This window comes from Phoca vitulina, unplaced genomic scaffold (genome assembly GCF_004348235.1).
Source record: "Phoca vitulina isolate PV1807 unplaced genomic scaffold, GSC_HSeal_1.0 scaffold11, whole genome shotgun sequence".
In the NCBI taxonomy this organism is placed as follows: domain Eukaryota; kingdom Metazoa; phylum Chordata; class Mammalia; order Carnivora; family Phocidae; genus Phoca; species Phoca vitulina.
The window spans coordinates 18,765,352-18,787,140 of NW_022589714.1; the positions used below are offsets into that span (position 1 = coordinate 18,765,352).

Genomic DNA, 21,789 nt, shown 5'->3' on the forward strand with positions numbered 1-21,789 from the left:
CAAGTATTTTGATTAAGAATAATCTTATTTTATGCAGAATACATGTATGTAAATTTCAACTAAATCTTCCTCAAACAGAGTAAAAATTGTTATTAAATATGGGAACTAGGGGTGCCTGGGTGGCTCAGTTGGTTAAGCATCTGACTCTTGATTTTGGTTCAAGTGATCTCAGAGTCGTAAGATCAAGCCTCGCATCAGGCTCCATGCCCAGTGCGGAGTCTGCTTGAGATTCTCTCTCCCTCTCCCTCTGCCCATCCTCTCTCTCTCTCTCACTAAATAAATAAAATCTTAAAAAAAATAAATATGGGAACTAAATTGGAGTAATATATATGACTTTGGTGAAGCACTAATTCAAAAGACAATTTAATAATAACAGTTCAATAGGTCTACTTTTAGTAAATATTCCATTATTAGAATTTTTTCCCCTAGGAAATACACTCTCTAAGGGGGAAAATGGTTGTCATTTATATGCTAAATGGGAAGTTGTGGGAAATTATTCTTTGTAAAAAATGTACCTTTTTGGTAAAATGTTTCTTAAGAAAGTAAGAAAATACAAATTTGACTTCAGAACAAAAAATTGCAAGTAGAAGGACTGGTTAAAGTGTTTTAATTATTTGAGTTCCTTCAGGCTATTAGAAATATCTTTCAGTTCTATTTTTTAAAATCTTCATTGATATTCCTTAAAATAACAACACTACCTTTGATTTAGGGAACATCTCTAAAACCCTAAAGGGAAAACATTTTCTTGAAGAAATTGTTATCAAAGGATCTGTGTCATCTTGGTGCTTTTTAGACAATCACACTGATCGGAATAAAATTTTTTCTCCCTAACTTTTCTAAAGGCTAATTGCTCAAACATATATGCTAAAATTACATACTATTCACTCACTTGAGGGATATTACATATTACTCGATTACTGTTTGTTAAGAGAGAGAAAATTAATATTTTAAAATTATTTCATATTGTCATAAGAAATTCTAACATGTGCTTTAGGAATCTCATATGCAAGCCACTAGGGTGAGTCGTACACCATCTCTAAATCTGAATTAGAAAGATTTTCGCCTTGACCAACCTTTCCTTTTTTCTCTTGTTACCTTCTTTCCTCCCGTGAAGTAGGCTTCTTTCACTTAGGGTACAATGTTGAAAAAGACAAATAAGTGAAAAACAACAACATTTTGATCTAAATATGTCCATAAATAAATGGGGATATCTCCTAAGCTATATATAAATTGTCACAAAAGACAAATAGCTCCATGGGACATCTGAAAGAGATAAAAAATGCTCTGCCGATAATTTAAAAAATAGTAAATACTATGATAGCCACAGTGAATCATGCCTAAGCTCAACAATCCAACTCTGCCATGCCTGCCACTAGAGGGATGTTATCAATGAAATCTGGCCATGGGACTCCCCATTTAGAACTCTCCATGAATTTTTATAGTTTCACCTGCCTCATGGGGCTTCATGTGAGGTTCACTAGGACCTGGCAGGGCTCAACATCAGTACTCTGTATTCGCTCAGGCTGCTTTCCTCCGCCAGCAGTACTCAGTTTGCTCTCTCCTTCCCCTCTATTTGTTTTACTGGACAGCTCCTTTTCAACTCTTTTTTTCAACAGTTTTATTGAGGTATAATTGATATACAAACAACTGAACATATGTAATGTGTACAATTTGATGGGTTTGGACTTATGAAAACATCTGTGATACTCTCATCACAATCAAGGTAATTGACAGATCCAATACGTACCAGAGTTTCCTTGTGTCTCTTAGGTGTTTGTTTTGTTTTGTGGTAAGAACACCTAACATGAGATTTATACTCTTAACAAACTTCAAAATGCACGATAGTGTGCATGATACTCTATAGGCACGATGTGGTACGGCAGATCTCTAGAACGTCTTCATCTTGCATCACTGAAACTTGACACCCATTGAATAACAACTCCTATTTCCCCTAGCACCCAGCAACCACTAATGTGTTCTCTGCTTCTCTGAGTTTCACTATTGTAGAGATCTTATATGAGTGGAATCATGCAGTCTTTGCCCTTCTGTGACTGGTTTATTTCACTTAGCAAAATGTCCTCCAGGTTCTGTTGTAACTGGCAGGAATTCCTTCTTTTTTTAAGGCTCAATTTTTACGCTTCAGTTTGTCAATTCCCTGAAGGAAACCATCTCAACCACTATCTCTTCTAATTCTCTTCCTTTGTTCACATTTCTGTAAACTAAACTTGAATTCCCAGAGAGCAAGGCCGATGTCTTATTCATTTTTGTAAGCCCCGCTCCTAACAGAGTATTAGGTGCATGGTAGGCCTTAAATAAATGTTTGTGACGTCACTTAACAGTGTAAATTAGGAGCAGGTCGATGTTTTTATAAGCTCATTTTCTTAAGATATGAATTACTATGATCTTAAAAGGACTGCTTTCAAAGAACTCTGTTTATTTCTACCCATTTGAGAAACAACAGTCCTCTTGCTAAAATACACTATGTTCAGAAAAATTAAACATGAAGATAGCATAGAAAAATGTAGGGAGCCTATTATTTTGCCTTCCCTTGCAATGCTGCCCTAGCTAAGTCCTGTAAGTATGAGTAGGTGCCTCGCAAGATTTTTTGCAGCATGCTGGTATGCAGGTCATCCATTCAACCTATCATCTGAACAACTTAAAAAAAAACCAAAACAGGATGAAAACCGCACCCCAACATAAAGTTTTGATAATACTTATATTAGAGAAAAGATATTTTAGTCAACCGGAGGAGTTATCGCAGAATCAAAAAGATGAAGAATTTCCATAAACCACAATTCTTAAACAGAAAATGAGCTATTTAAGATCTTTTCTTTTAAAATAAAAGCTGACCTATGAAGAAAAACACTGTTGAATCACAGACCTGTACCTTTGAAACAAATAATACATTATATGTTAAAAAAAAGAAGAAGATAGTAGGAAGGGTAAAATGAAGGGGGGGAAATTGGAGAGGGAGACAAACCATGAGAGACTATGGACTCTGAGAAACAAACTGACAGTTCTAGAGGGGAGGGGGTGGAGGGATGGGTCAGCCTGGTGATGGGTATTAAAGAGGGCACGTATTGAATGGAGCATTGGGTGTTATACTCAAACAATGAATCATGGAACACTACATCAAAAACTAATGATGTAGTGTATGGTGATTAACATAATAAAATTAAAAAAATAATCAGTATTTTGTTATATCACAAAAGATAATAAACCACTTTTAAATACTGTGTACTCAGGATTTAACAAACACTGTATCAGACCCATAGCTGAGTTGAAATTCTAAATCCAATACTTGAAATAAAATAAGTACCTCTCTTCCCCAAACGCTCTGGCAATAAACTAAAACTGGTGGAATTGAATATTATAAATTCTTTCATAGAATCGCATACTTCTTAATCTTCTAAATTCTTCAGTAAACTCAGTTGATCTATAGTTGAGAACTCATTCCAGGACTTGGAGTAATCTTCTTTCCTAGACATTTGGCAGGCTTGTCACAAAAGCCTTCATCGTTCAAATTCCTCCTTTGAGACAACAATTAATCCAGTTTTAAAAGCAGCATCATATGTTTAGAAAGCTACATGAAGGTCTAATCTTGCCTGTTTGCATTCACCAGCTTTTCTTCTTTATAGCACAAGACAATTACTGCAAATCTTACAACGCGTTCTCTGTTTTCCCAGAAAATTTGGAATAAAAATCAACGAAGCTAATTCCTTTAAAGAATTGCTTCCAGGCTCCCAATTTATGCCTCTTTTTTTCCCACTTGCTTTTATAATCACTATCCATTGACACCAGTACATTACCAATAGAACAATTCACTTGAATGGCGAAAGAGGATGAAATGAAATCAATGCCAGGACAGCAACCTTGTTCATTTCTTGGCGCATCCACCCATTACCGCATCCTAAGAAATTCCTAAGGTGCTAGGTCTGGAGCCCTCTAGTGGTGGTGAAAGCCACTTATTTTCTGGTTTCCATTTTCGTATCTACAAAATATATTCATTTGTTTACTTGTTCGTTAAGTAATTAATAATCACATGCTACATGACAGAAACTGTGCTAGGCAATGGTGATAAAACAGAGGTTCAAAAAAATTGCAGGGCAGCAGGCCGACCTATGAAGAAAATAACAGTATGAAGCACTGTGCCATGTGCTACAGCGGTGCAGGAGGTCTACGATGGCAAGGATCGCGGACGATGACACCTCACACACTGAGAGCACTGATAAAGGCTATGTAGGAAGGCTGAGGTTGAGATGAGTGCTGGACAGAGGAGAGCTTCCTTGGGCCTCTGGCTGCACAAAGCATGGCGTTTTTGAGACAGTAAGGAAAGATGACACTACAGGTTACAAAGGAAGGGCATAGAGGAGGATGGGCAAAGAGAAGTCAAGGGCCAACTAAGAAGGGCCCAGAATGACACGCAGAAGATGTAGAATCCACCTTGAAGGAGAGGGAAGGTATTAGAATTTCAAGCCCAAGGGTCACACAGTCTGAATTATCATTGAGAGATATTACCCCACTCGTAGGAGATAGAGGCAATGAGCCCCACCCTGGGACAGCTACTAAAATACAGATACAAAGTGACAAGGGCCAAATGAAGGCAGTGGCAATGAGGAAAGAGAGGAGGAGATGGATTTGTGAGCTATCCGGAGGTAGAACGGACATGATTTAGGAGCTGTTTGGATATGGACAATGCGGGAGAGGAAAAAAAAAAAATCTAGAATTATTTCTAGAGTTTAGTTTGGGAACATGCTACTTTTGTAATGTGTAGGAGACCTATAAGTGGAGACAGTGAGCAGGAAGTGGGAGTGTACGAGCCTGGAACACAGGAGGAACGTCTGGGTTGAAATAAAAAAAAACAAAAAACTGGAAATGTTTAATGCGTGCAACATATAGATAGGAGAGGAGAGAACACTGTTAATGGAGACAAAAAAGGATGGCCCCAGAGGTAGGAGAAAAAAAAATCAATGTCACTACACCAAGAGAACTGGGGGTTTCAAGGAGAGAGCAGGCAGCTCTGTAAATTCCTGTAGAGCAGTGAAATCAGATGAAGCCTGATAGGAGCCCAGGGAATCGCACGCCTCAGAGATTACTGGTGACCAAAGAGAGAACAGTGCCATTAGAGTAGCCTGGACACAAATCAGACTCTGATGGGTCGAAGGATTGAGAGAACCACAAGAAAAGGAATACATTTTCTAGAGGATTGGGGTAAAGAAAAATATGAGCTAATTGGCTAGAAGATCTTTATAGCTCTCTTCAGCAACAACATTCCACAAAATTCTACTGACAAAACAGTTATATCATGAAAAGTGGACATGCCTCTCCAGATATCTAACTTACTACCAGCCTGGACATTAAGAAACTAAGGCGATGGAGCCAGGTAGGTTCAGATCAGGATTCATCTACTTGGAGACTTGGCTTAGGGTGCTCACGTAGGCAGTACAGTGGTTCCTGTCCATGTAAGAAAGAAGTGGGTGAGGTGTGCAGACAGCTACTAGCCTCCCTTAACTTGTGGTTTGTGTGGTGGTGGGAGGTGTAGGGAGTATAACCATTTTATTTTATTTTTATTTTTTAATGATTTATTTATTTGAGAGAGAGAGAGAGAGAGATCAAGCGAGTGGGTGGAAGGGGAACGGGGGAGGGAGAGAGAGAATCTCAAGCAGACTCCATGACTGGCACGAAGCCCAACAAGGGGTTCAATCTCATGACCATGAGATCATGACCTGAGCTGAAACTAAGAGTCCAATGCTTAACCGACTGAGCCACCCAGGCATCCCAGGAGTATAACCATTTTAAACAGTAGAAAGATGGAAATTAGCCACAGGGGAGTAAAATAATCCATAGATAAATACACAGGAAGAAAGAGGGGCTCTCTTAAAGAACAGTCATCCTACTGTTTACTCACAGGTGGTCCTGGGGGGCCTGGTTTTCCTGGAGGACCTGTTTTTCCTCGTCTTCCCTGGAAACCAAAGAGAAACAGACAATAATTACTGTGATGCCTTTTTGCTTTTAGATGAGACAACATTAAATGGCAATTTTAAAGATAGAAAAGTTAAAAAATAATTTCAAGCCTACTTGACCTTTAAACATCAACGAGATCTAAAAGCTACAGGCCAAATTTTAATGACCAACAGGAGAAAAAGAGTGCCTGGAATGACTAAACCTTAACTTACGAGCAGTCCTTTAAATGCTGTCTACCTGGATACTGTAGTCAAGTAATATAAAGTATCTGAAAGATGGTCTAAGATTGGCATTTTGTCTGACGATTCTATGGTTTTGGATGCAATAAAACCTGCATTTGTCATCTTAAGTTGGTGTTTCTCAAAGAATGGTCTGAATTGTAATTTCATAGGCGTAACCTGAGGGTGAGATTAGGTGTTACATATGCACATTCTGGAGCTTCATCTTAGACTTACTGGTTTAGAATCTCTGGGAAGGAAGTCATGAATCTGCATTTTAAAACCGTTTCAGGTCACTCTTATGCTCACTAAAGTGTGAAAAGCACTACCCTAAGCCATACCATAATCCTATGTATTGTATAAAGCACATCAACTAGCTCTTTTCATCCCTTTGGATGGTTAAGCTATTTTTTAACTAAACTAAAATAAATACCCCTTGCTTATCAATCTTCGATATCACATTGAATGTTAACTTTCCCAAGTTGACCACTGGCTAAATTTCAATCGCAAGAGTTAGAAAAATAAGATTATGCTAACATCTCTAGCTGACTGTGTGTCTAATATCATTTAAAAGGCAGTTAGTTATTTTTTATAAACTTACTTTTAAATTTTTTTTTCCTTTTCTAATAGAAGGATGTAAGCTTAGGTATTGAAAGCATACATTTTGAATAAGAAGCATTTCTGAACATATTTTATTTATTTTATTTTTTATTTTTTAGAGCATGGGAGCTGGGGGTGGGGGGGTAGTGGTGGAAGGACAGAGGGAGGGGAGAGAGAGAGAATCTGAAGGTGGGGCCTGGAGCCTGATGCAGGGATTGGTCTCAGGACCCTGAGATCATGACCTGAGCCGAAATCAAGAGTTGGACGCTTAACCAATTGAGCCACCCAGGCGCCCCTCTGCACGTGTTTTATAAATATGGTCACTCTACTTCATTGTTACTAATTATTTTATTATCATATTGGTAGTATATTAATACATATTAAGATTTGTTGCTACTGACAAAGAAAGTATTGGATTAATCTTTCAACGTTTTTTGGGGGGAGAACTGTAAACATAAACCCAGAAAGGCCCATTTCATTCACTAATTTTCTTGCTCGGAAAGTGTCAGGCAAAGTTGCTTCCTCTTTCTGGTTTTCGTCGAGGCTGGGAGTGGGGTGGGAAGTCCAGTGCCAGTTAAACCAGTGGAGTAAACTTTGGGAGATAAGCAAGCACCTACCACACTATGATTGGGTGGGAAATGCACTGTTGTTGAAGGTAGTAAGTTAAATGCACACCATCAAGAGTTCATATAAAAATAGCAGCTGTTTTTATAAACAATCCTAGCTAACATCTACAGAACAAATTTTTTAAAACTTTATCAAAAATGGAAATATAATTAGTGGTATTTTCATGTATTGCCTGTTGCAGAGATCTGAGCCTGGGAGTTCCTTTGGGGAACTGTAACAGTGGAATGAATATATAATTTAATAGTCTGTATACTTATTAAAAGTTATACCCATGTACATCATTTTCTGGTCTTGTAGTTTACACATTCTGAAAATCAATATATTGGGTCTTTTAGTAAATGTAAGTCAATTAGACCCTGAGGACTAATCAATGATAAAAAGTTTACTTAGAAAGTGGAAGCACTGTAATTTATTTATTCACAAGAGCACAAAGAAACAAAATCAATGGCATCGAAGTGTCTGATTGGTTCTTTCTTTTAGGTTGAGGTAAGTTAAAACCATGGGATCAACTTCTGTGTGCATTCTCCTTTCTTTAAAGGAGAAATGTTTATTGATCTAGGCAGGAAGTGGGGAAAATGAGGCTGACTATTGATCAACTTTTATCACAGAGTGAATGGGTAAGGCAAACCAAATGTCCGATAGCGTAACATACCATTGGCATGTCTTAGGATGAGGAGTACAAACATTCACGATTCAGTCCGGTATGGGCAAGCAAACAAATTCTTGCATATCACTGCTGATTTACATGATCATTTAAGTCAGCCTCACAATTGTCAGAGTGCACTGATGTGTATGCTGGAGGAGCACGGCGGAATGCTGCTTTCGTTTACGCATCCTTGCTAAGGGCGGATATGCAGGGAAACTATTTCTTAGGGCCCTTAAGTTACTGGAACATATTGTGTGCAGCAGATCACTTCAGATGGCATGGTCTTTTCAGTTTAAACGTGGTTCATAGGCTTGAGTTCCTAGTTACACCCTCATACTGATTGGCATACTTTTTAAAGATTTTCTTTACAAAGCAACACAGTCCCCATTTTCTCAGCCATACAGCCAAATATGCCTTAAGTACATTTGGACTTAGGACTTTAGCTTAAGTCTTAAGTTTCAGTGATCTATGAAGGGGGCTCTGACAGGACAGAGCAGGAGGGTAAACATGATGGAAGCTCCAGAAGATGATGTCTGGGAGTGGCCTTGAACTACCGTAATGACAGAAATTGTGGGCCTACTCCCAGGCATCATCTTTCTTCTCTCCAAGGAGCCCCACGAATTCACTCCTTTGTCTTCTTCCCTCCCATTCAAGGTCTCCAGCTGTACTGAACAGTCTCCCATTCTCCTGTTCCTCCAAAACATCTTTTGGTTTTTTCACTTACAAGCATTCAGGAAAGGCAAAAGCCTCCCTAAGGGATAATGTAGATTTTTGGTAGGGTGAATTTTATTGTTTAAGTCAGGATAATTTGGGGAATATTTTATATTAATATTATTTATTATTTATGTATGTATTTTTAATAACATATGCCAAGATAGCAGGCATAAACCACAACTCTCATCCTAGGACTAAAATCAGATTCCTCCAGTTTTTCTGAGGAAAGTGTGATCTATGAACCTCTGTTCTTTTCCTTACAGGGCTCTAGGGAACTGTGTGAGGCCAGGGGTGAGGGCTGTTGTTGGTGGGGGTGATTCCATGGGAGGAATGGCTGTCTCACGGTTGTTCCCACTTCTGCCTCCTTCTGTTTCAGTGCCTTCACTGCAAGGCTTGCTCAAGACCCACTGTAATGTGAGACAAAAAGTAGGGACTTGGATGAGGGTGGGGAAGAAAATCCCGGCAGACAAAGACAAATGCTGAGCTGGGATGGCCTTCCTGGTTAGGATGCCTGCTCCCAGGTGGCCATTTGTTCATAAGCAATTGTGATAAATTGGAATCTGGCTGGATCTCCAAGTGGATGGGGACCTACTGTTCCAGCATAATCACAATTGGGCTAATCCACCACTTTTCTGGAAACAGGGGTATAAAGCACAAAACAGATTTACCCTGTCAGGTTGCCCTGGAAACCTCAAAGTGCTCAACATGTAAGTTTCCTGTTTGGAAATAGTGTAAAGATTATTAGACAGCGGTTTAGATATTTGTCTAATGATTTAAGTCCAGGGGTGCTCAGACCTGATTGTACATCAGCATCGTCAGGAGGGCTAGTTAAAACAGGTCAGTATGTGAGGAAAGGGAACCCTCGTGCACTGTTGGTGGAAATGCAAACTGATGCAGCCAGTGTGGAGGTTGGAAGCTCCTCAAAAAAGTAAAAATAGAACTACCATACTGATTCTACTACATTTGCTAAAGAAAAAGAAAACGCTAATTTGGAGAGATATATGCACCCCTATGTTTATTGCAGCATTGTTCACAATAGCCAAGATATGGAAGCAACCTAAGTGTCCATCAGTAGATGAACAAAGAATATATTACACACACACACACACACACACACACACACAAACACACACACTGAAATATTGCTCCACCATAAAAAAATAATGAAATCGTGCCATTTGCCATAACATGGATAGACCTAGAGGGTATTATGCTAAGTGACTTAAGTCAGGTCAGACAGAGAAAGAAAGACACTATATGATTTCACTCATATGTGGAATCTAAAAAACAAAACAAATGAACAAACAAAACAAAACAAAACAAAACAGAAAACCTACTCCAAAATACAGAGAACAAACTGGTGCTTGCCAGAGGGGAGGGGGGTGGGAGAATGGCTGAAATGGGTGAAGGGGATGAAGAGGTACAAATTTCCAGTTATAAAATAAATAAGTGACAGGGATGTAAAGTACAGCAAAGAGAAGAAAGTTGATAATATTGTAATAATTTTGTATGGTAACAGATGGTAATTAGACTTATTGTGGTGATTATTTTGTAATGGATATGAGTGTTGAATCACTATGTTGCATACTTGAAACTACTATAATATTGTATATCAACTATACTTAAAAAAAAAAAGCCCAACAGATTTGTGTCCCCACTTCCAGAGTTTCTGATTTATCAGGTCTTGGGGCAGGGCGTGAGAATTTGCATTTTTAAAAAGTTCCTAGTAGGGGCGCCTGGGTGGCTCAGTCAGTTAAGCGTCTGCCTTCAGCTCAGGTCATGATCCCAGGGTCCTGGGATCGAGCCCCGCATGAGGCTCCCTGCTCTGTGGGAAGCCTGCTTCTCCCTCTCTCGCTGTCTCTCTCTCTGTAAAAAAAAAAAAAAAAAAAAAAAAAGTTCCCAGTAATGCTGCTGCTGCTGGCCTAAAGACTACACTTTGAGAACCCCTACTCTAAGCCTCAAGCTCTTTTTCATATTTAAAGCTAGACAATCATGTAGAGCCGCAAATATCTTGTAAATCTTGTAGCTTAGAACAAAAAAGCCCAATTAGTTTTGTGATTATGTGAATTTATGTGAATAAAAAGCCCATTGTCATGTTCAAGAGCACCTGGATTGGAGTCCCAGCTTTTTCTTTTATGGAAATTTTTTGTGTCAAGATTTCATTTCTGTAAAATTGATATTTCTACCTCACAACACGCCTGCTAAGCATTAAAAAAAGAGATCATCTGTCAATTCCTACCATATACACCCATTAGGATGGCTTTCTTTCAAAAAACAGGAAAGTGTTGGCAAGGATGTGGAAAAATTAGAACACTTAACTCACACGTGGTGAGATTGCAAAATATTGCAACTGCTATGGAAAACATTAGGCAGATTCTTAAAAAAATTTTTAAGTAGAACTACCATATGATCTAGAAATCCCTCTTCTGGGCATATAAATAAAAGAACTGAAAGCAGGCTCTTGAATTTGTACATCCATGTTCATAGCAGCACGACCCAGAATAGCCACAAGGTGGAACCAATTCAAATGTCCACTAACCGGTGAATGGGTAAACAAATGTGGTATATACATACAATGGAATATTAGTCTTAAAAAGGGGAAATTCTGACACAGGCTACAACATAGATGAACCTTGATGATGTTATGCTAATTGAAACAAGCATAGTGAAATAAGTTACTAAACGAAAATACTGTATGATTACTGAATGCATTACTCATATGAGGTATCTAGAGTAGTCAGATTTATAGAACCAGAAAGTAGAATGGTATTTACCAGGGGCTGGGGGAAGAGGTTAGAGGGGAGTTATTTAATGGGGATAGAGTTTTAGTTTTGCAAGCTGAAAGAGTTCTGGAGTTCTTTTTCACAACAATATGAATGTATTTAACACTACTGAACTACACACTTGAAAATGGTTAAGATGGCAAATTTTACATAATACATATTTTTCCACAATAAAAGACAGCAACAATATTCATGACATGACATCTAATACGTGGTGGGTAATAATTCCTTCCCGTCCTGCTCTTCTACCATCCTCTGCCCAATTCTCCACATTTTTTTTTTCATTTAAAAATGTTTGATAATATATCAAGAAAACCTAAAATATGGATTGTGCATGAATTAAAAAGTGTAACCAACTCTTAACTATGTATGTGGAAATTTTTTCATCTAAAATAACAATCAAGGTGCCCATGAAGCATAGAAATATAAGAAATACATTGTGGGGCATTCATACAATGGAATACTATACAGCAAGAAAAATGAATGGAGTACAACTACATGCAACAAGACAAGTGACTCTTACAAACACAGTGTTCATCAATTTATAAAAGGAATAAACTCGGGCAAAGTTAATCCATGCTGTTAGACGTTATGACAGGTTACCGCTGTGGGAGCAGGGAGTGGTGGAGAGCACTAGGGGGATTTTACAGTGTGGGTGACGCTGATGTGTTGAACTTGGGTGCCGGTGACCTGGATGTGCTCAATATCTGAAAAATCATCAAGCTGTATATCCTTATGATGCATACATTTTTCTGAATGTATGGTTACAGTAAGTTTTTTAAAAAATGAAACCAGGATATTTCAACAATAGAATGATTTTATTTGAATTATCTAATGACTTCAGCCATCTGCTTTTGCTGAGTGCAAGGCCACAGAGGGTCACTATTGTCAGGAAGACAAAAAAACCCCAAAAAACAAAAAACAAAAAAACAAGGCTACTTAAATAAATGACATCTACAAATTTTCAACAGTTAAAAATAACCATCCTTCCAGGATGACTTGCAGTATGAGAGCACATGTATCTTAAATTAGTCACTTGATTTATAAACACTTGGCCCTGCAGGAACATTAAGAAGAGAAAGAATGCAAATAATGGGCTACTGGTACTTATCTGACAGATGGTTTTTGCTGCTGATGAGGATGATGATGATGAAGACAAGGTTATAGCAGTAATCAGACTTAAATAAAGGATGGTATGCAGACTGCGAGCCCACAGAGGAGACACATGTGAAAGTGGTCTCTCTAAATTGCCAGATCTTGCTAATACAGCTGGCTCCTCTCAAATATTTCCCTGTTCCCGTGTGTGTATTTAGCACACTCTTAGGCATCAGCTCAGCCTGAACAAGGTATCAAGGAAATGTCAAGGAAGAGGAGACAGGGCCTTGACTGGCACCCACAACTGTGAATGAGGTGTTAATTACACAGGAAAACATTACAGACTATTTGGGAAGTTTAGTTGTCTCTTTTTACATTGTGAGCGGAAATAAGATTTATGACTGATGTAAAAAGTTACCACATTTTGCAATCAATGATATGTGAAAAAAAATGGGAAAGGAATACTTATGTAAGCAATGCGTAATATCCTAAATGCATTTTACTTCTTAACAGATATCTAAAAATACATCTCTGACAGCAACAACTCTAGTCATAAAGTTCTCATTATTTCAGGGATCAGACAAGTGGCTCTTGTAAGGACATGGGAAGAAGATGTAATTCAGCATGGACAAATGATTTGAAATAGGTTTAGAGCTAAGGAAAGATGAATCCATAGTGTGATGCCATTCTCAATATTGCCTTCCTCATTTAGGGTGAGATCTCAAAATTTCTAAATTGTACATTTTCCCCATCTTTTTGTCCCTTTCTTTTCCTTGTACAGACTTTGAGTAACTTTTGAAAAGTGACTTTTCAAAACAAGTTGGAAATACGACAATATTATCTAAACCTCCTCAGCTACAATGGAATAAGTGATAATTTGAATAAATGATAACACTTCATCAAAGCATTGGACTGAGCCAAATGGTCTGGTCTGTGGTCAGTAATGTCTATAGTCACTGTTTAGTATTCCTATTAAGTTATTATGTTGTTACTAATTTGGTCATGAAGATAAGTAACTTCAAAGTCTGACCTCTTAACCCCCTTCTTATTGGATGTACCAACAATCAGCTTTTCCCTCTGTACTCTGAGCTACCCGTGGTATACCACAAAAACATAAGAAAAGTCTATGACTAACAATTATTAAAATGGTTACCATTCATCAAGTGCTTGCCATGGTCCAGGCATAGAGTGCTAAGCAATGACTTAATGTTATTTTACTCAGTCTTTTCAAAGCTACTGTGGGTGGGTGGTACTGTCACCCCTTTACAGAGAAAGAAAGGTTAAACATCTAGCTCCAAATCACTCTCCTCTTAATTGGTGGGGCCAAAATTTAAGCCCAAGTATATCTGAGATCTTAAAATCCATTATCCTCAGGATTAAGGTTTCCTTGGTGGGTATCCTGATCATTCACAATTTACTTTGCTGCTGTAATTGTTGAGTTTCTCTTATTTTCTCACAACCAAGGCAGATTTTTAAATGTCCCAGTTACTTATCACTCTGTCTTTCGGAATTTGGGTCTCCTGAGGTCTTACCTGCTCTCCTGTTTCTCTTTGCCCTCGCCTCAGAACCTACCCTGACTTCTGCGGACCTTCCAACCTGCCAACCACAACCTTCCATTAGGATTTGTTTGGACTCCTGATTGCCTTGCCAAACCACCAACTCTCTCAGGCCCAATTTCTGGCTCTGTTTTCTATGCCTGCCATTGTCAATCTCTGCCAAGGCACTTGACTCATCTTGGTATCATGGGTGGGGCAGCAGTAGGGTGTGGCTAAACAATTTCCTGAGCATGCTGTGAATATATTTTCACATCTTTGCACCACATTAAGAGGGTGGATGCTGGAAGTGCACTGTGAAATGTTCTTTTCCTCCATAACTGGAAATTCACAGCAAGCATGCTTACGGACTAGAAAAGGGGAATCAGGCATTATACACTACCTTTCTTGTCTGAGGGTGATGCCACTGGTCTGCCACATCTCTAAGCACTTTCAGAATGCCTTGTGAAGGCCGAAATTAATCTTTCACCTTTGTTAGGGGAACTGTTATATTTCTAATTTAGGGTAGATAAAATCAACATGTAGATGGAAAAATAATGCACATAAATTGTCATGTCTACTTTCACGGAAATGTGAAAATAAAAACAATGTGGTCAGAGAGGTCAGAGTCTGAACACACTTAGCCTCACCAGCCAGCACTGGGACAAAGAAATCATTAATGACATTTTATATCTTGATTTCAATTAACGTAAAGTAATAGTATAATTTCAGCATTTTTGAGTTGCCTATTTTAAAAGATGAAATGTACCCTCAGGGGTGGACTTTTAGAACTGTATTTTCAATGTGCAGAATTGATTAACCAGCATCAAATAAATTCATAAGAATACATTTTGCAGCTATCCAATAATTGCCTGGTAATGGAAGAGAATTCCAGAGGATCCATAAGATGAACTATACAGGTCACCTGATTTCAAAAGAGAATTTTCAGGGCATAATTCTCAATTCATCAATTTGAATTTGCTAGGTCAAATTGCATTTGGATATTTAAAAGCTGACTTCAGAATCAAACCCTAACAAAAAGATGGGTGAATTTAAGAAAACTGTACTGTGTTTTCCATACTGTGCAAGGGGAAAATACATTAAGATGACTAAGACCTGGATCTTGCCTTCAAAGTAGGAGAGGAGGGACAGTTATTCATAACAATGGTTTGGATAGACTTGGTCATTTGGTTATGAGTAAGCTTAGGAGTTTGGGGCGGTGTGGGGGAGTGAGAATTAAGTTCCTTCCTGTCCTGATCGTGTGCTACCTTGGAATAACTCTCCTCAGTCTTCTGTTTAGGGAGAGGGAGAGGGACGGTCACCAGCATGGGAGTGAAAGGTAGGGAGGAAGGCATCTGTACACCCTCAGCAGTGGACTGATGGGGGACCAAACCCTAAAATGTCTTCTCAAACAGGGAGAGATTTTCCTGGATTCTTCTGTACTGACAGATATGTGTATCCTCTTTGGTCCTTTTCTCCTCTGATATTTATCAACAACCTTTCAATCAAGTGTGCTTAGAAGGCATTTCCCAGCCCATTACTCCTTATTTTTTGCTCGATTCTTGATTGATCCAAGTATTGGGAAATACACTGATGACCTTCAAACACTGAACACTTGAGGACATGCCATTATGCCAATACTGGGTATATTTTTTCTTGATTTGAATACTACCTAACATTTCTTTAAACTTCACTTCCCAATGTCACTTGAAACTATGACTGGGTAGAAGTAATTCGGAATGTAGCCTCATCAATCTGTCTCTCCGGACAGTCTCTTTCTCCTTCAGCTCCAATCTTTTCCAGCATAAGGTTAGGATTTCCTGGGAAAGCTAGTGTCCCACTTGGTCTTTGCAGCTCTGGTGGTGGGTCATTTGCTGGATTCTTTTTATGTTCTCCTTTGGTTTTTCCATCCCCTTTAGGGATCTATCCTATAGGCAGAAATCCCAGCTACATCTTGTTCCCAGCATACATACATATATACATGCCTATATACATACGGATTCATACATAAAACCTACCCAATTCAGCTTTCTCAAGCATGCAAAACTTCCATTACAACTTTTAAACTCTTCATTTGTTCATTTGCCACCTCTTCACTGTGTCTTTGTAGGACATTTTTCCCACTCTCAGGCAGCATATGCCCAGATTCATTTGTTCATTCATTCATTCATTTATTCATTCTACAAACATTTACTGAGCCCCTAATATAGCCAGACCCTTTTCTATGTTCTGGAAATATCTTCAATCTTGTCCTTTTATTGGGAACAATAATAGTAATAGATAACCGATGGTCCTTACTCTGTGCCAAACACCATCCTAAGCAATTTACATCTATTTATTCATTAAGTTTTCAAAATATCTTTGAGGTATCTCTGCCATATAGATGAGGCAAGTGAGAGACAAGCAATTTGCCTACGGTCACTTGGTTAGAAAGTAGCAAAGGTAGAAATCCAGGCAACTTGGCTGTATCATCTCTGATCATTACCACTATGTTATACTTACTGCATATTTGATAACTAAAAAAATAAAGATATGAATTTTGGATAGCAATAAGAATTATAAAAAAAATAAAGCAGACTGAAGGAAATAAAGTTATATAGGGAGGTGTGCAGTTTTAGATAGAAAAATCAGACCCTTGAACCAAGTGAGTCTATGAGCCATGCAAGGTCTGAGAAAGGGCATCCAGCAGAGGGAACAGCAAGAAATAAGCCCTGAGTATGGCTTGTTCAAGGAATAGCAAGAAACACAGGTGGCTAGAGAGGAGCAAGCCCATTGCGGGGTGCAGTGGGGGGGGGGGGTAGTAGGCAGGCCAGATTATACTGGCCCTCATAGATTATGATGAGGGTTCTAAGTTCTATTATTTTGATTATTATGGGAAGCTACTGGAAGTTTTATCTTAAAAAAGTCATATAATAGAGGGTGATCTAAGTGCCTGTCTACATAGATAATAGGCAGGAAGGTAAAACTACTACAAAGTTATCATTTAATATAGCAGCTCAACAGCTTATGTTGCTTATGGCAACACTTCCATTTGTGCAGATAATCAGGTGTTGATTATTGAAATAGCATCTTATGTGGTTAATTTTAGGTGTTGGGGCGCCTGGGTGGCTCAGTCGGTTAAGTGGCTGCCTTCGGCTCAGGTCATGATCCTGGGGTCCTGGGATCGAGCCCCACATCTGGCTCCCTGCTCAGCAGAGAGCCTGCTTCTCCCTCTCCCTCTGCCGGCCATTCTACTTGTTCTCTCTCTCTCTCTGTCAAATAAATAAATAAAATCTTAAAAAAAAAAAAATTAGGTGTCAACTTGACTGGGCCATCATTTGGTCAAACATTATTCTGGGTGTTTTTGTAAAGGTGTTTTTTGGGGTGAGATTAACATTTAAATCAGTAGACTTTGAATAAGCAGACTGTCCTCCATAATATGAGACTTGTCCAATCAGTTGAAGGTCTGAATAGAACAAAGACTGACCTCTCCAGTCTCCAGTCTGCCTGCCTACTCCACGGATTCTGGATTTACTAAGCCTCCATAATTGTGTGAGCCAATTCCTTAAAATAACTCTATGTATACATATCTTTTTGGTTTTGTTTCTCTAGAGAACCCTGACTAATACACATTTCCATTTACATGTACAAAATAGTTTTTACCTTCCATTAATATTTTATGTTCCTGAATATAATATCTATTATTCTCTGATATTTGCCCAACCCATTGTTTTTGACTAGGAAAGAAGATATACAAGGATGCGAGATCTATTTTATTGTTCACTGTGAACTCTGGCTTTAAAATAGAGAAAGCTGCTTTGTGTAAGTAATCCTGGAAGACTTATACAAGGATATTAATAATTTAATGAACTCGTACTCAAGGGGGAAAAATGTTCTTGAAACATGTCAGGATGAATTTTCAAGGGAAAGACCTAATTAGCAGTGTCTGAAGCATATGTCATCACATTTAGAAAACAAGGACTAGTCCCTGTGGACAGAATGGTACGTTGGATTTTAAAACTTTAACTACTCTAGTTAATATGTATGATTAATGAGCAATATGTCAGTTAGCTGGCCTAACTCAAGTGAAAGACCTTGCAGGGGGAAAAAAAAAAGATGTTTAAACTAATACACAGAAATATGCAAATGTAGTTTATAATCTCTTTTATATTATGATCAACCAATAACTTAGAGTCCTTATTGGAAAATAATGTCATAGTTTGGATGGCTTTTAAAATATAAGATCAAAGCTACAAAGATGCCCTAAAGTAATGGATGACCAAAGGTCCCAATGACTTAACAAATGAATCCTGAGAGGCTAATAAAAGACAAAAAGCCCTTATTGTTGGATTATGGCTGAGAAACCAACAGCTTGGGAAAAAGTATAAATGCAAGGAGTTATGTCATTACCTTTTCCTTATATATAGTATTTTTATCTGATTATTTAAGTAAAATCATATCAAAGAAATAGGAGTTAAGTCCATTCAAAGGAGAGAACACATGTAGATGGGGTCTATTTGATATCGAGCTCTCCAGAGGTGAGGAGAAAAACCCAATTGTTTGTATTTGTGATTCTAAACATAAAATCATGTGGTAAAGTTCATAGGTTCATTTGGATGTTTGGGCTCCTGAAGACAGAACCTTAATTTAAATCCTCCAGAAACATCAATAACTAAAATTACAGAAGAATTAATGTTGCAAATGATCAGAACTATAGATTTGTTTACTACCTTAATGAGAAATGAACTGCCAATGACAAACACAAATGATTCAGAAAACAAAGTAAACACATAATCTTAGATCAATAATGAGCGTTTGTACATTTATTACTTATTACTTACAGTGCTTACTATATGTTGATTATTGGAGATTAAAGAGAAAATTAGACACAGCTTCTACCCTTGATGGGCTTATAATCTAGTATTAGAATATTTCTCTTCTTCTCTCTGTATAAGGGTTCCCCCCCCACACACAAAAAATTAAAGTTGCTTAAGAGATCCAAGAAAAAAGTATAATTCACCATTATTTTCAAGATTTAGAAGTTATGTGAAACTTGGATATAAATGGCTTCGGATTATTAGAATAGCAATATTTCTATTTTGGCATACTTTAAATATGTAGTATATTTGGTTGTCCGTGGTCATATTTTATATTATACAGAAAGGTATATATTCAATTAAGGTGAATATAGATTCTCATATATTTATGACAAAAATAACTGATCATTGGCTTAACAACAATGAAAGGATGGAAAACAGTATGCATTATTTGAGAAGTCAGAGATCTGATCACTGGTACCTTCTCTTGTATTTATGAGCTAAGCAAACCTGATAAGTCACATAATCTCTCAGCCTTAGCTGCATCCACCCTACCAGAATAAAAAGATACCTGCCCTCATGGAGCTTAAAGTCTATTACAGAGACAGACAGTAACAGAATAAGTAAGTTTTAGTGTGGTCAATAGTGACAGATGCAACCAAAAAGAAAACAGGAGAAGGGGGTAGGGAGTATTGTGAAGAAGTCAGAGAATGCTGTGTTGCAAAGATGACCTGAGAGGAAAGATCTCAAAGAGGTCTGGAAATCTGGGGGAAGTGACAAGTACAAGGGCCCAAAGTGGAAATTTCAAGGAACTGCAGAAAGCCAGCGAGGCTACTATGGTGTGAGAGGAGAGAGGAGGTAGAGTCTACGGGGCCTGTGGAGCAGAACCTTGTAGGCCACTGTAGGGAGTTCAGCTTTTACTCTGAGTAAGGGCCCTAGTTTGTCCTTTGTAAATCTGAATATTCATGGAATGAATAAGTCACAGGAATAACAGTTACAGCACAGGTATAGAGTCAATAACATTGTAATAGCGTTGTATGGTGACAGATGGTAGCTACACGTGTGGTGGGCATAGCATAACCTACAGAGATGTGGAATCACTATGTTGTATACCTGAACTGATGCAACATTGTGTGTCCATTATATTCAAATAAAAACAGTCAGGATAGAATATGCATTTCGTTGAGAGGCTAAGGCCAAAGCTATGAATACCACCTCCTTAGGCAAAATGTTGTTTACATTCGAAAACTTCAGTTCCAACTCTGCCAGTTATCCAACCAATCCTCACCCATGCTCAGAGGAGAAGAGAACTAGGTAGCTGATGAGTGCAGATTACCACTATTTCCGTGCACATATCTTACCCATAAGTCAGCCACGGTGACATGGTAATGTTAGCACATTCTATATAAGGTTCTATTTTAAGCCAGTAGGTGACCACAATACTAACTTTTAAAAAGACCATTTGGGATATAGTTTTCCTTCATATTTGCCAAGAATGTAACTGATCTACAAGCCCTACATCTGAATGTGTTCAACTTCCTCCATGCCCCCATGCAGCTTAACCTCTCTGGGAAAGCTTGGAACCTTCTGTACCGAAGACTGGGTAGGCATTTATGGAGAACTCTGTTGTAGAGCAGCCATAGAAAATATGCAAGGAGAGCATGGATATGTTCCAATAAACTTTATTTACAAAAACAGATAGTGGGTCAGATTTAGACCAAGCGTGGTTTGCTGACTCCCAGTCTATTGTTTTCATTGTTCTATCTTCAATGTCTACAATAATACCTGGCAAACAGTAGGTGCTCAATAAATATTTGTTCTTACTTTTGGACTGTGCTAACAATTAAAATGGAATTAAGTGTAATTTGTTGAAAAGATACTGGAAAAATGAGGAGCTTGCGCTAATGAAAAAAAAGAATGTGATCTCATTCATTACCATACTTTTAGACAAGGATCAATACCCAAACTGTGGGATTAATTATGTCTCAAAAATTCTTTAGGCTCTAGTGATGTTTTTATTTTTATTTCTGTTAATATTGTTGTTGTAGGGAACACAAGATAAAAACCCTCTTAAGTACTCTGAAATTATTTTGTTGAGAATTTTAAAAATGCAGATACATAAAAAGAGTAACATAACAAATGATTACTTTCCCCACAATATAGAATTAACAACCGGTAATATTTGTAATATTTTCTTCAAATCTTTTTTAAAATAAACAAAATGTTACAGATTAAATGGAAGTACTTTTGGACCACCTCTAGTCGTTTCCCTCACTACTCTCAAGGTGTAACTTTAATGAGTTTGATGTTATCCTTGTGGTCCATGTATTCTTTTTAAAAAACAAACACATATGTGTATACATATAAATATTAATAGTGTCATATTTTGAAATTTGTATAAATTATTTTTTGTATATAGCCTTTAACAATATTTTTGTACTCAATAATTTTGTACTCATCCTTGTTGGGAGTGTGTGTGTGTGTGTGTGTATGTAGATAATATTTCCAAAGGAAAATATTTCCAAAGTAGCAAAATACAGACGTACAACAAGTACGAGACTATTTATTATAATATGAGGCAAAGTCTCAATTCTTTTTTTTCAGGTTTTGTATATTGGGGTCTAATGTTGCTCAAGTCTTTCATCCAAGAAAAGAACTAATGGCCCAAGGAATTCAGGAATTTAGCACCATTTTATTTTTCTCTGTTAGAAAAACTTCATCCTGTAAAATGTCAATTCAATTAGTAACATATGGTAAGGGCTGTAATAGCATAACTCACTTGCAATATTTTAATTCATGCAGCTAAATTTTAAA

At 37.8% G+C, this 21,789-nt stretch overlaps 1 protein-coding gene across 8 annotated transcripts in view; it reads right to left on the reverse strand.

Moving 5' to 3' along the window:
- The window catches only part of COL19A1 (collagen type XIX alpha 1 chain), a 324,092-nt gene that overhangs the window by 101,198 nt on the left and 201,105 nt on the right, over window positions 1-21,789 (reverse strand). For all 8 annotated transcript variants that reach the window (XM_032409538.1, XM_032409537.1, XM_032409544.1 and 5 more), the window contains one exon: window positions 5,909-5,962. In XM_032409538.1, the coding sequence (XP_032265429.1) occupies window positions 5,909-5,962 (54 nt within the window). The remainder of the gene's footprint in view (window positions 1-5,908; window positions 5,963-21,789) is intronic.